Source organism: Carettochelys insculpta, chromosome 9, assembly GCF_033958435.1.
Source record: "Carettochelys insculpta isolate YL-2023 chromosome 9, ASM3395843v1, whole genome shotgun sequence".
In the NCBI taxonomy this organism is placed as follows: Eukaryota; Metazoa; Chordata; order Testudines; family Carettochelyidae; genus Carettochelys; species Carettochelys insculpta.
The window spans coordinates 34295611-34309520 of record NC_134145.1 but is presented as its reverse complement, the minus strand read 5'-3'; the positions used below and the strand labels follow the sequence as shown (position 1 = coordinate 34309520).

The following is a 13910-nucleotide window of genomic DNA, read 5'->3' as shown; positions in this document are numbered from 1 at the left end:
GTTGAATATACACCTTACTATCTGTTTTTCTAGTATCACATTACAACAATATAAAATTACTTTTCTGCCAAGGAGTTAAATTGATCTATGGAATACTTCTCATGAACTTAAAACCAGCTTCTAATAGCCCTTTTTAAAAAAATAAAAAGAAGAGAGGTGCAGGATTCTTGCAAGAAATAATCCAGTGTTTTTTTCTTTTTAATCAAATAAGCATCAGATAAGAAGTTAACCCTACCATCAAAAGGATAAATTGCTTTGCAGTGTCCTATAGCTGGTAAGGGATCGTCGTCTTCAAATTCATCATCAAATTCATTATGGTGGGTGTGCTGCTGTGGTGGACCTCGAACTTCCTGGTTTGCATCATCTGTGTAGCTCCCCTCAGGGCTATAATGCAATGAAATGAGTAGGGTAAGGGCTCTCTGTATTTCTCAGAAACAACGTACATAACTTTAAAAAGTTACATTTCCATATCTAAAAACCCATGAGAACCCTAGTACAACCCAGAAATTGTTCTAGGCTATCAACAAGAATACATCAGGAAAACATGTTGGCAACATTTAATTACAGATTAAGTATTAATTAAGGCTATTTTATGAAGGGGCAGAGATGTTTTTTAAAGGCTTGCACTGAACTCTGCTCACAGAGTAGCTCAAATTTCACACTTAAAAAGGAGCATACAGCAGTGTCACTGGGCTTTGTGCAACTGGGATGATCTGCCAGAGGAGCGAAATAGGAAAAAAATCCACGTGATATGCTTGGGAAGTTATAGAAGTCAAGGGAGCACATTAATGGAAAGAGTGACCCTTTGGTGATACCATGTACTGTTTTCATCTTGAATTATCTAAAATCCATGTGTTTAATGGAAAAATCATTATTTCCCTGGAGTGGAAAGAATTAAAAAAAAAAAAAAAGGTAGAATGTACACCCATATGGCCAAAAGAGTCCATCTGAAGGACATACATAGCGTATCTGGGAATGTGAGCAAACAAAGGTGGGTATCACCCTTACTTAAAAGCCAGATAAACATGGAGGGAGTAGCTGTGGGGAAAAAAAGAATCTGAGAATTCAAGTACAATTTCACTGAAAGTACAATTAAAATAGTGACCTCTCTCTTCCCTGTGTCACAAGGTGGTTGATGTCACTGCTGTGCCTTCTGTCTCCTCTTGCTGCTACTTTACCTTCAACTTCAGAGAGCCAGGCCTTAAGTGAAAAAAGTCAGAAAACACTTGAGGTCAATATTACCAGAGAATTCTCAACCAGCAAATACTGTTTCAAATACTCTTCAGAACGTAGACTTTAGGTGCCAATGTACATCCAGCTATTTGTTAAACACCAAATCCTCATGCACGGGTTCCTATTTACTTGCCTTGAAGCACAAAGCTACCATCTCAGTTTATCAGGCAGCAATGGAGTTGACAAAAATCATAAAACTGACATCTTGAATGAAATAAAACAACCCACTAGAAAATAATCTACATTAAATTAGTCAGCACATATCATCCCAGTCTAGCTACATCAACACAGCAGGGAGAAGGATGCTCCATGGAAAACTCAGTAAGGGCAACTTCTTTGGATACAGTACATTCTGGTTTCTATGTTACAGGGAACATCAGTACATTCCTATTTCAATACACTTAACAAGGAATAATTTAATTGCTGTTTGCCTCATTCTTGTGTATTTCCATTCGTAGACGATCCATGTTGCTCATAGTCTCAGCTAATTTTGGCTGCAAACTGCCTGGATCCCCCATCTGTGGATTCTTCTCATAAACATCTTTCATTTTGATGAGTGCATCCCTGTCATGAGATACATGAATGCCCAGGAATTAATACAAGTGCTAATTAAATTACAAGACTTTATCATCACAGATAGAGGATGAACGTAAAAATTCTCTCTCTCCTGCCCCACGAAAGCTCACATGTTATCCACTAGTTATAGCTCCCTAGCTTGACAGACAGCTTGAGTTGTTGAGCATTCACAAATCTAGCTACAGTATTTATAATAGAAGTATTGATTATCTTTTACTAAAATGGAGCAATGTTGATAGTGACAGACGTGGACAGACCAACAATGGATATGGACAGCTTAAGAGAATGGACACGTGACTTAGAACAGTTTTGAAAACTCTGGTTTAAAAAAAAAAACACATTTAGATAAATGGTCATAAAAATAAGGGTGACCAAAACTGTACTAAGCTGTGAAAGATTCATTTACTTTTGGTCTGTTTCTTTCTGCAGTTCTCTGTTGAGTTCATCAATTCTCTGCTGCAGTTTTTTACGTCTTTGTTCTGGGGGCAGATGGCTGAAATCTTCTAGTGCAGGACCCTGCAACAAAAATAAATGCTATTATTAAACATTGGAAAAGTCTTTCTGTAGTCATTTCCACTGACAATCCACACACACACACAGTGCTCTCTGATGTGAGGTAGCAGGATGAACTATACTATACACACAACCCTGTGAAGCTTACACCTCAACTAGGTATGCCTGATCTTAGTGTCCTTGTTCTTCACTCTGTCCCCTCCCTACTACTCTGTTCTATCACACATTAAAAAAGACAGATTACAGGCACTTAGAAATACACAAACTCTCCCTTAATCTATACTCAAGTGCCTACCATACTTTTGGGCACTGTCAAAAAATAATAAAGGCTTAATACAATCTTTATAGGATATATATCACAAGAGTGATACATAAATGGGGAATAAACTGATTTAGAACAGAGTTGCAGAGAATAAATCAATAACCATCTCAGCTAAGATGTGAGGAAATTCAGACCTTGTTTCATAGGATGGAGCATACAAATTAATATGCCAATGGCACATCTAGTAAACGTGCAAGTCAGCAAATCTGCAACCCCCCAACTATTTTTATGTCATTTTAGTTGAAAGTATTCCTCATAATGGTACAACAATCATTTAATGAACAGCAACAATGTCAGTATCAAGCCAAAAAACATTTTTTCATATCTAAATTCTATCAACTTTGATTAACTATATCCCAGCATCAGTATTTCCAAGATTATCTCAATATATACTTCCATTAAATAATGTTTAGTTTCTGTACATTGTTTTGCAGATAAAACCACGCCTACACAGTTAATATTGGTCCCACTGAATTCAATAGAAATGCCAACAATTCTTCAATAATTGGACTGGGTCCATAATAAATAATTTATGGATCTATTACACAGAAAAGCTAAACCACAAGTCCTTCTATTCCAGCTCTTGCAATCAAAGCCAATTTAATAAGTTAACAAACAGTATGATCTGCTATTCCATACAGTAATTACAACTGAAATCTAGAAAACAATACATGTACGCAGTTTAGACATGCTTAGAGTGTTTGTCTTCCACTTTACTTGGATACTGCCAAAAGAAAAATAAAACATGGTATTCATCCAAATCTCCTATTGACATATTTCCCTTTAAGAATTTGGTCAATAATGTTTTAAGTTGTATTTCAGAAGAAAAATTAACTAATTAGTAAGTCCTGTGTAAATCATGATTTTTTACATCAAATTGTGTCATCTCTAAGTCCTCTTTCATGTACTACTTTACTTACTATCAACATCGCTAAGTATGAGTGAAATTAAGTTTATGTCACCCATACCCATCTAGCATGAAAATGGTGAATTACAGAAACTACTCTGAATCAAAGCTACTGACAATCAACATTTTCACTCTAATCCCAAAATTAGAGTGTTTGAGATGAAAAAAAAAAACCTTGTTGCTCAAATACTGATAATTCTTCAAATTTTGCATAAAAAAAACTAACTTCAAATGCTTAAGTTCTTTAATAATTAAGAGAGAGAAAATATGATACCACAAGGTCCCTCACCTCAGTATATTGCACAAATAAGCCTGTTTGTCCTTTCAATTAGGTGTGTGTGAGTATGTATACCTATTTATTTTAAGAGGGTTGCCAAAAACCCACACCTCAGTGATAGATTTGTATGTCAAAGAGAGAGAGAAAATGCATTTGGGGAGAAGAAAAAACTTCAAGCCTTAGCATTAACAACATCAATTGATAAAAAGGGCTGCATTCTTCATCTGCTAGTTATTTAGTGTGGTGTTTGCTTTAAACCCAGAAAAAGATTTGGTATTAAAGGCACCCTGACAGGCAAGAGTTTTACAAGCAGAGCATTTCTCCCAACTTTGTTAGGCTTCTGAATTACACAGGCATTCGCTGACCCAAAATCAGCTCTCACCAAGTTTTAAACCATGTAACTAAAAAACTTCATCCACTCTCAACTGCATGCTTTTCATTCCCTGGTCATGTCATATTCTACTACTACTACTTCAATCATTCCTTACAACCAGGGAAATCGAGATCTGATATTTCTCATGTAAAATACACAGCCATAGTGCTTTTGAAAAAATAAATATTTTCTGAATTTCTTTATGTATCATAGAGAAAAATGAAAGGACACACTGTCCTCCCTCCCTCTCTCACCCCTTCCCCTCGCTGCCTTTTAACATTAGTGGTGCCTTAATAGTAAAATAAGAAGCACAGTAAATATTATTGATTCAGTCTGTGAAACTAAATCCCAATAGATGTTTGGGGAATTTTTTAATCCAAATGGAGAGCTTGGCAATACGAGTGGAAAGAGAGGTATATTTCTCATTCAGCCACTAAAAATTAAGTTCAAAAGGCTATTTTTTATTCTTATGCATGGTTCCTTCTTTACACAACTCACACAATCTTTTCATGCAACTATTCTGCAGCGTTTTAACAGCTTTTCTATCAATCCCAGATAAATAATGAATTGTATTTTCTTTATGGGCAACACATGTAATCTGTTCACCTTTACACTAAGTTATAGATAAACTGCATCCAAATCACAGGTCCAATTAAGCTCACACTGAACATGGATGATTAAAAAGAAAGGCCATGTATACAATGTCAAAAATCTGAAAATGCATTTCAACATCTGACTCGAAGCAATTATGACATGGAAACAATTTCAAAAAATTACTTTCATGCTATTTTATCAGAAGTACAGCAGACAGATCAGCACACAGGCTTACCATCTTCACCGACCACTGATCAGTTCATTTGAAAACAGAAAGAAACGGGAAATTATTCACATGCAATCATCAGTTAGGAAGTGAAGGTTTATTCTTAAAAATGTATCTTTTTAATTCTTAAAGCACATCTTTAAAATATTATTTCAAGTTTACAAACTGAAAATTAAATGCCGTCCTTTGCTATTACATAAAAACAGCTAACTACAAGTTTGAAGTACATTTCTGTTGAGAGAATTTTTGGCAATTAAAGCTGACATTGAATGATAATGGGTAGTTCACCTTGTGGAATTAGAATATGTGGCTTCATTTAATGACTAATTTTAGGATTTGTAATAATATTTATTTAAATAAAAACAAGAAATACAGCCAACACTGCACAAAACAGAAGAATATAATGATGATGATGAGCAGCTTGTAGAAAAATGTATGAATATTTGATAAACCATAACTAGGAATACACTGCATCAGTTCAAGATTGTTAATATCTGAATAGAACAAATATGGAGAGGCTTCCCATTGAAAGTGTGAAATACCTTCTCTGCTACTTCACGTTTAGAAGCATTTAAAACTGCACAGTGGATCAATATGCTATTTTCAAAAACGTTAAAATCTACGGCCTGGTGAAACTGTAAGCATAAAGAGAATTTCCTCCTCTGACAAAGCAATATGTTACAATAGACAACGTGACTGGTATGGCTCTACCAGGGTGACATATCCCAGGGAAGTGCCATACAAGCACAGTGACTCTACCAAACTTGACCAAAATACATCACTGTCAGACTACTGATGAGTGGCACATTCGGAAGGCTAGAAGTCTCATTCAAGCTACTGTCTAGCAAGGGCTACCTAAAAATCCACCTTTAGAAATGACACGCTTGCTAGCAAGCTCTGTACATTCTAATAATGTAAGAGACACTCAGACTGAACTATTCTCCTTTCTAGAGGTAATCTCCCCAAATATTCATTGAGGAGAACTGGCAGAGAAGTATGGCTGACTCTTGCACTTCCATTGCTTATGCTAGGCCCATTTTCAGGCTTTGATTTCCGTACAAACTGATTATCAAGCTGGCACCATTCACAGCATTAAACTCCCTGAAAATTACAAACTGGAAATAGAATAAATAATAACGTATTTTAACACGTAAGTAACAAAAACTACCCATTATCTGTGTGTCTGGCTTAAAATATCATTTTCCCTTGATTTACAGCACAGATTGACAGTTGGGATCTCTCCTTCACATTAAACAAATAACATAGCTGCATTTATGCTCATTTCACATGGGCAATAGTAACAGCGAACAAACAAAACCCCTACAGTTTTAATTTGTTTTCTGTTCCCATCAGCAACTATGTGTGAATCTTGATGATGCATGTAGCACAAAGAAATTAAAGCAGTTTCATACTTATATCCTAGCTCAAATATCCCTTGAGTGAAACCCTGGGCAGGGCAGGTAAACAAAATATCCAACATACTGAGCCTTTTGTGCATATTATTTCCCAATTCACTGGTGAATTTAAATAAAAATCCAAAGTACTTTAAAAATGCCATTTGATAGCAAGGAATGTCAATACCGTTGTGAAAATGTTTTATAGCAATGAAAGAGTGGAAATCACAGTCGTGTGTGTAAAACAGTGACAGTACACAAAATCTGAAATATTGTATATGTTTTCAATCAAAATATATACAAATATTAAATTGCCATATGACACAGGAAATGTTTTACAACTCTAGTAAATTGTTCTGCTTGAAAAATGATGTACCTGTTCCACTGATCTCTGTTAAAGCAGTGTTTTATAATGTTCGCATGATACAGCCAACATTTTTAATATGAAACTAACAATTACACGTGCTGCTCTGAAGGTTTGCAAAAGAGAATAATATTTGGTATTGTGGTACTTCTACTGAGCTGCGCTCAGATCCGTAGGTGCTTGAATGATCCCTATAAATTCTAATTCATTCCATATTTGATCACTTTCGCTAACCCATTTTTCATTGTGATAAGTGAGTTTTAAAATGAAAAACTTCATATAAGATACATTTTATGTTTTGTTCATACAGTAAAACTGCCACTAGTTAATTTTAACTGATAATAAAATAGCTTTCTTGGTTAAAACGACCATCAGGCCTTACTTCCTGAATCAATAGCAGGTATGTTCAGTAATCATGAGAAATCCGAAAAGATTACTGTTAGTTCAACCACCTCCCCGTACCACCTCATTAATGAACAGCACTGAAGGAGTTGTCTTATACTCGCCTGATGAAAGTAAGTTTTGATCAATTAACAGAAGGAGAGTGAGGGGAAACTGGCATTTATAAGGATCTTAAACGTCCAGAAGGATTTTCTCTCCTTGGCCCCACCACTCTAAGACTGCAATATCAAGCAGAAAAGCCCTGCATATGGGGTGGTATGTGGGATAACCAGGCACTGGAGAAGGTAAATTAAAGAATGTAAATTTAAAATAATCTGAAATGTAATCAACTGACAGCCAGGACTCCTCTAATCATTAACCGGAATTCCATGTGATGTTGGACTTTGATCTCCACTCTAAAGCAAGAGACTCTGCCGTGGTTGTAGACAGTACGAAACACATTTCATTTTTAATATCAGCAAAATAATGAAATAAATCCAACCAAATATATCTAAAATTGCTGATTATGTGGCTCAACAAATGCTACAAATTTTACATACACAAGGCAGAGCTTGTTTCACGGACATAATGCCATAATGTGAGTTAATTTATCACTAGCACAATATATTTCTAAAAAAAGTCCAATTTTTCAATTTTATTGTCAATGGTACAAATTCCATTTGGTTAATATGCTATTACAAATTAGTAAATGCATTCCACTAATAAATCTCAGCAAGTTACATTTAATAGTAGTTTATAATTGATGCAAGGATTTTTTTTTTAAAAATCCTTTAGAAATTAAAAGCAATGTCACTATTTATGTACCCTACATTAAAAATTATAACTCATTACAAGAAATGAATGATGGCTTAATATGTTAAAAACTGCACACTATGGCATTTAAATGATAAAGAGAGATGGGTTTTTCCCATTTTAATTCAATTTCTCAGGAATTCACTTCTACTCTTTGACTAAGACACCTGCCAATTTATTTAGTGATGACTGTACATCGAATGATAAATTACTGCATAAATGCATTGCATGAGGGTGGTAAGACATTTGTGAATGGGCACAACAAAAAAAGATTTCAAACACATACTCAGCACCCTCTTTATAACACTTTCCTTTTCAAAGACAAATATTTTGAATATTATAAAAAGGTTTTAAAATGAAGGTAACTACTGTGTAAGACAAAGCAAAAACCCTATAAGAGGACTTTCATCAGAGTGATGTAACAGAGTGAGCCTTATAATGAGGGTGGAAGATATCAGAAAAGCCACACCACAAACACAGTTCATAGCCCATCATGCATTTTCAACTGGTTATCAAACTTACCCCTCTTTTGAGGCTTCTGAAAGAAGGAATTCTGGGCTTCCCTGTTTTTATGTCACTCATGCAATAATGCACTGGTTCAATGGAGAATATGGGATACTGGGACCCATTAGGAGTAGTGGATGAGTATAAACTAGTAGGGGTTAGGGGTGGGGACTGTGGCTAACATGGAAATAAAGAAAGGAATAAATAAGCCAAACATTCAAAGTGACTTTAAAATGAAAATTCTGTCTTTCATTAACAAAATTTCCATCCAACACAAAAACTGTTCATAGCATGTTTCACTACAAGATTTACCACCATAAACTGTATCAACTTTGACAGTTTGCAAATATACTGAGTTTTTCTGAACTATTCTATTCAGAATTGGTCTTGTAAGTTAAAGTTGGTGTAGATAATAGATACATCTTGGAGAAAGCTTTCTGCGCCCTGTGTCTGTGAACCCAACAATACCTGAATATATGAGAAAGTCTTTCTTTAATACCTCCCAGTAGCATCTTCGGCATCCCTAATCCTTGTTACTATCCTTCCTGGACCCTTGCTCTCTCTCACCTTGTCCCACTTCTTCTCTATAGGGTTTTTTCCCAATCGCATGTGGCAGGCTAAACCCAGAATTGCCATCATGCTGTCCCTTATGTGAGTCACAGAAAGATGAATTTGTAATCTCAGCTGTAGAGAACTCATACAGTAAGTAAGGTAGATTCACAGCCCTTAAGCTATGACATTAGGTATATGGGTTTTCCTCATCATTACATACAGGCTTTAAATTTCCTTATTCTTCCTCTCCTTTAGTTTCAGATCAGCCACCTCAATTCCCATCTCTTCCTCCTTTTCCAATCTGCTTTTCTCTCACCTATTATACACCCTCTTCCATGTACTATAGCTCTTTCCCTTCTCAAAAACTTTCATCTCATCTGAATTTACCACCTACAAAGATGTAGACTATTTTGAAATGTAAATTAGAACCCACCAAATTCACAGATACATTCAGTTACAAAAGCTACCCTGAATATGCAGTTACATTTTGTCAACAAGAATTTTTTAAAATTGATTAAAAATCCAGTTTGTTATAAATTGTCAAAATGATGCTCTGTAATTTTTATACTAAAAAAAAGTTTGTTCCCATTACTTTTTTCCCCAATAATGAGAAACACTGACATAAGCCTCCATTCAGCTATGCACGTAACCTTTCTGCACAAGTAATTTTACACATGATTTAATCCACTCCATTCAGCAGCACTACTCAACCTGTAAACATTTGCAGAATTGTAGCCTGACCCTACAAAGTGAACAGTGACTATAAAATGAAGTGCTGCCAAAGTACAAAGTAAAACAAGGGAAGAGAAATTTTTTCCTGATCTATTCTTTCAACTAAAGTAAAAGTGAAAGCCCAGGTCCTCAGCAGATACAAATTAGCACAACTTCATTACTTGAATGGAGCAGACGTATTTTTAAATTGATGGTGTTCCTTTAATTTAAATTCAGTCCTAATCTCTTGTTTAGCCCTCTAGCCAAACAGCACTAAAATATATAGGCATGATAAAGTGACATATTACAGTTAATAATTACAGTGGATAAAAAGTAAATAAGCCAGGCTTTCCATGCTATTACACAGGGGTAATTAGAAAATGTATGACGAAGAGGACACAGAAATTAGATATTCCATCTCTCCTCTTAGAAGACTACCTGTGTATCTGGAATATTATCTGAAAAAACAAATCCCAACTCAGAAGAAATATGGAGAGCAGTTCTGTCAACATAATAAAGCCTGTTTCACACGAAGTTGCTATGGACTAGGAGCACTGAAAGTCCTCATTAAAATCTGAAGGAATAATTAAATGGTTTATATGCTCCAATATGGTACAAGTAATAAAGATCTAAAATAAATGTAATTTAATATTTGTATGTTTAATTACTCATTTAAATAGCCAACACTAGTATAAGTGATCCTGTTTGTTGGTCCTTTAAGGCGACTTTCATAGAAAGCGTCAATTAAATGTACATGCACAGAAGTAAGAGAAGAGTAGTATCTCTGTTCTAAACTTTTTATCAAAAGCAGCTTTATAACTATTATTTAGTCTGAAGTGCCACAGTAGTGCTGCTAGTCTATTTAGTTTGAAGATTGCCTTTGGCACCTGCCCACAGGGAACTCAGAAAATATCGGATGTTTTACTATATGTCCAAAACGCTCATGTTTGCAAATAGAAAACACTCTTATGAAAATACTATCACAAACTTTCAAAACTATCAACAGATGATAACATCCATTTGATACCTCTACCTGCAAAGTAAAGAGGAAAGACTATAATTTAATTTTCTTTTTGCGAGACACCTTTAAAAAAGTAATTCTCCTACCACAAACTACAAATCCTGAGCACATTTTTATTCAAGAAAAGCAACTTCACAATTATTACCTTTGGCTTCTTTCCAAAAAGCCACAGTTTTCCCTTAGCCTTGCCCACAGTGCTTTTGGGATCAATCTTCATTCCTTCCTGTTTCGGTGTACTGATTGTTCCATCAGAGACAGTCCTGTAAATATGCTGACTGTAATCTTCAAATGGGAAGTCTCCAGGAGGTTCAAACCCAGACTTGAAGGAGTCTATCACTATCTGAGAATCCTATATATGAGCAAAATTAGTGATCTTTAAAAACTGTACGTACGAATCTTACTGCATTGACTATGTTATAAACATGCTCAGTCATGACAACAGAAGGAACATGGACTGCATAAAAGATAATTCCAGACATGAATATTCTTTCTGAATGAATAATTAAGTTTAAAGATAGACTTCCTATTAATGTTTATACTAACATGTAATCCAGAGATTATGAATCTGTGATCTGCAGATCACTGGGGATCCACAGACTGTATCTACTACTTCCAAAGAGAACCATACTGCCATTCAAAATTAACATCTGACAAACTTAGCTGCTGTAAATACACAGGAGTTTTAAACATTAATATTTAATAATTTATTAATATACATTAAACAAAACATTGCACCTGCCTTCATTCTATTCTACAATAATAATACATCCTATTTCAGACAAAATTAGTGAGCTTTCATATGGACTTTTTTGGTAAAAACTGTTCTAACAACACATGAAAAATACATTATTAATTATTATTATTTATATAACCTTTTGTAAAATGGTTTATGTTTTTATATATTATTAGCATAAGATCCAATGCTGCAACTACTGAAGCCAGGGATAAAACTCTCACTTCAGTGAGTACAATCAAATTGACAGTACAGTATCTCACATATACAGGTTGAGCTTCTCTAATCTGGCACCCTTGGGACCTGACTGGTGCCGAATGAGAGAATGTGCCAGACCATGGGAAGTCAATCTTATCTAGCAGTAATACCAACACTTTCACTGCTTACTGGGCTCTTAGAAGGGGTAAATTACAGCTAAGTAACAGCACACAACACTGAGAACCAGGACTGGCGGCTGGAAACAAACATTATGGGAAACTTGGCCACACCCAGGATAAAGTGGTCATCCAACTAACTATAGTCATGCTGGATTATGGATGTTGCCAGATGAGAATGTTTCAGATAAGAGAGGTTCAACCTGTATATGGTGTGATCATTCAGTTTAAAGACTGTCATAATGCTCTGTACCACAGAAGCTAAATTAATGTTGCACAGGCTGACAATTCTAGAATTTTCTCATTTGTGGGGACTGGACTTTATAATCACATGGTTTCTACACTTACGTCTTTGTGGGATCAAACTGCTGTCTGTGTCTTTCAAGCAGCTCTTCAGCAGCTCATCTAAATTAAACTACTGGCAGTCTAGTTCCCAGTCAAGAAGCATCCAGATTGCAAATTCCATCATCACACCTGGTAACCTTACTGGCAGCCTCAGCAAAGGGGCCAAGAACTGAAGGGGGAGGCCTGGAAGTAGACGCTTTTCCCCCAATTTTGTGCTGAAGTATATTGAAAGGAACATTGTACCAGTGTAGAGAAAGTTGACAACAACATTATTCACTCCTCATAATACAAGAACTAGGCATCATCCAAATAAATTGGACTGTAACAGGGTTCAAAAAAGAACTAGATAAAATAATGGAGGATTATTAGCCATAATCGAAGGGACATTACGCCTAGTCTGAATCTGGGTACAGATCACTTGATGATTACTTTGAGCTGTTCTTTCTGTGGCAGGGTGGGGCCAGGAGAGTGAAAAGAGAGCTGAGACAGAGCTGGCAACCAAAGTGGGAACAGCTGAGGAGCAGGCTGCCCTAAATCAATCAGCTCCAGCTGATCCTACTCAGGGGGTACCTTTACAAGCTCTTCTCCACGCAGGGCAAGGGGAAGGTGGTGAAGGAGAGTTTGGGAAATGAGTGAGGAGAAGGAAGGAGACTGAGAGAAACAGCTGGGGCCAGGAAAGAGGAGAGGAGCCTCAGCAACCCAGGGGGGCTGTGTTGCCCCAACCCAGGGAGGGCCTGGAGCCCCACCAGAGACTTGGGAGGAGCCGGTCAGCTGAAGGAGCCAAACTAAGGAGGAGACTGACTGCCACGACTACCACTCAAGGAAGGGGATATCAGGGAGAAGCGTCTGGGGGAAGTGACCCAGAGAGAGAAGCTACAGGGGCCAGAGCGAAATGAGTCAGCCCTCCCAGGTAGCAGCTGTCCAGGGTCCCTGGACCGGAACCCAGAGCAAGTGGGTGGGGACAGGGTTCCCCCCCAGACTGCCCCCTGCCCCAACAAGGGTAACGTGGTGCACATGGTGGGGCCAGTGGACTAAACAGAGGGCCTGGGGCCCACGAATGAGTCTGACCACACCACACATGGTGGCAGTGGAGGGATAGGAGCTGCTGTGAGACCCTGCGGCAGACCCACCTAGAACGGAACAACCCACTGTCAGTATAGTGAGACTGACACGATGGAAGACATAGTAAAGGCCCTCGTACACGCTACCGCAGCCCAGCAGAAAGCCACCCGGGCGTATGCAGCTACACAGCAGGAGGCCCTGCGGCTGCAGCAAGAAACTAACCAGCTGCTGATAAGCCAGGCTACTCAGAACCGAGCGACCCTGGAAGAGGTGGTGCTGCAGCTAAAAACCCTGACTGCCCACATACCCGGCTTAGATAGAACCCGACTCCGGTGGACTGGTAACTTCCTCCAAAAAATGACAGGAAAAGACGATGTGGAGGTGTACCTCTTAGCCTTTGAGAGGACGGCCGCATGGGAAGGTTGGCCCCGAGACCAGTGGGCCAGCATCCTGGCACCGTTCCTGTGTGGTGAGGAGCAGGAGGCCTATTTTGACATGCCTGAGGATGAATACACCCAGTTGAAGACAGAAATCCTGGCCAGATCTGGGGCGACTTCTGCTGTTAGGGCCCAGTGGTTTCATGAATGGAGGTACCAAGAAGGGAAAACCCCAAGGTCCCAGCTGTTTGACCTAAT

The 13910-nt window shown here is 37.5% G+C and overlaps 1 protein-coding gene across 2 annotated transcripts in view; it reads right to left on the bottom strand.

Annotated features, from left to right (window-relative positions):
* Positions 1–13910, bottom strand: part of FNBP1L (formin binding protein 1 like) — a 99394-nt gene that overhangs the window by 3590 nt on the left and 81894 nt on the right. For both annotated transcript variants that reach the window (XM_075002437.1, XM_075002438.1), the window contains exons 9-13: positions 10907–11110; positions 2216–2325; positions 1665–1797; positions 1106–1200; positions 236–384 (exon numbers count right to left, since the gene is read on the bottom strand). In XM_075002437.1, coding sequence (XP_074858538.1) covers positions 236–384; positions 1106–1200; positions 1665–1797; positions 2216–2325; positions 10907–11110 — 691 coding nt within the window. The remainder of the gene's footprint in view (positions 1–235; positions 385–1105; positions 1201–1664; positions 1798–2215; positions 2326–10906; positions 11111–13910) is intronic.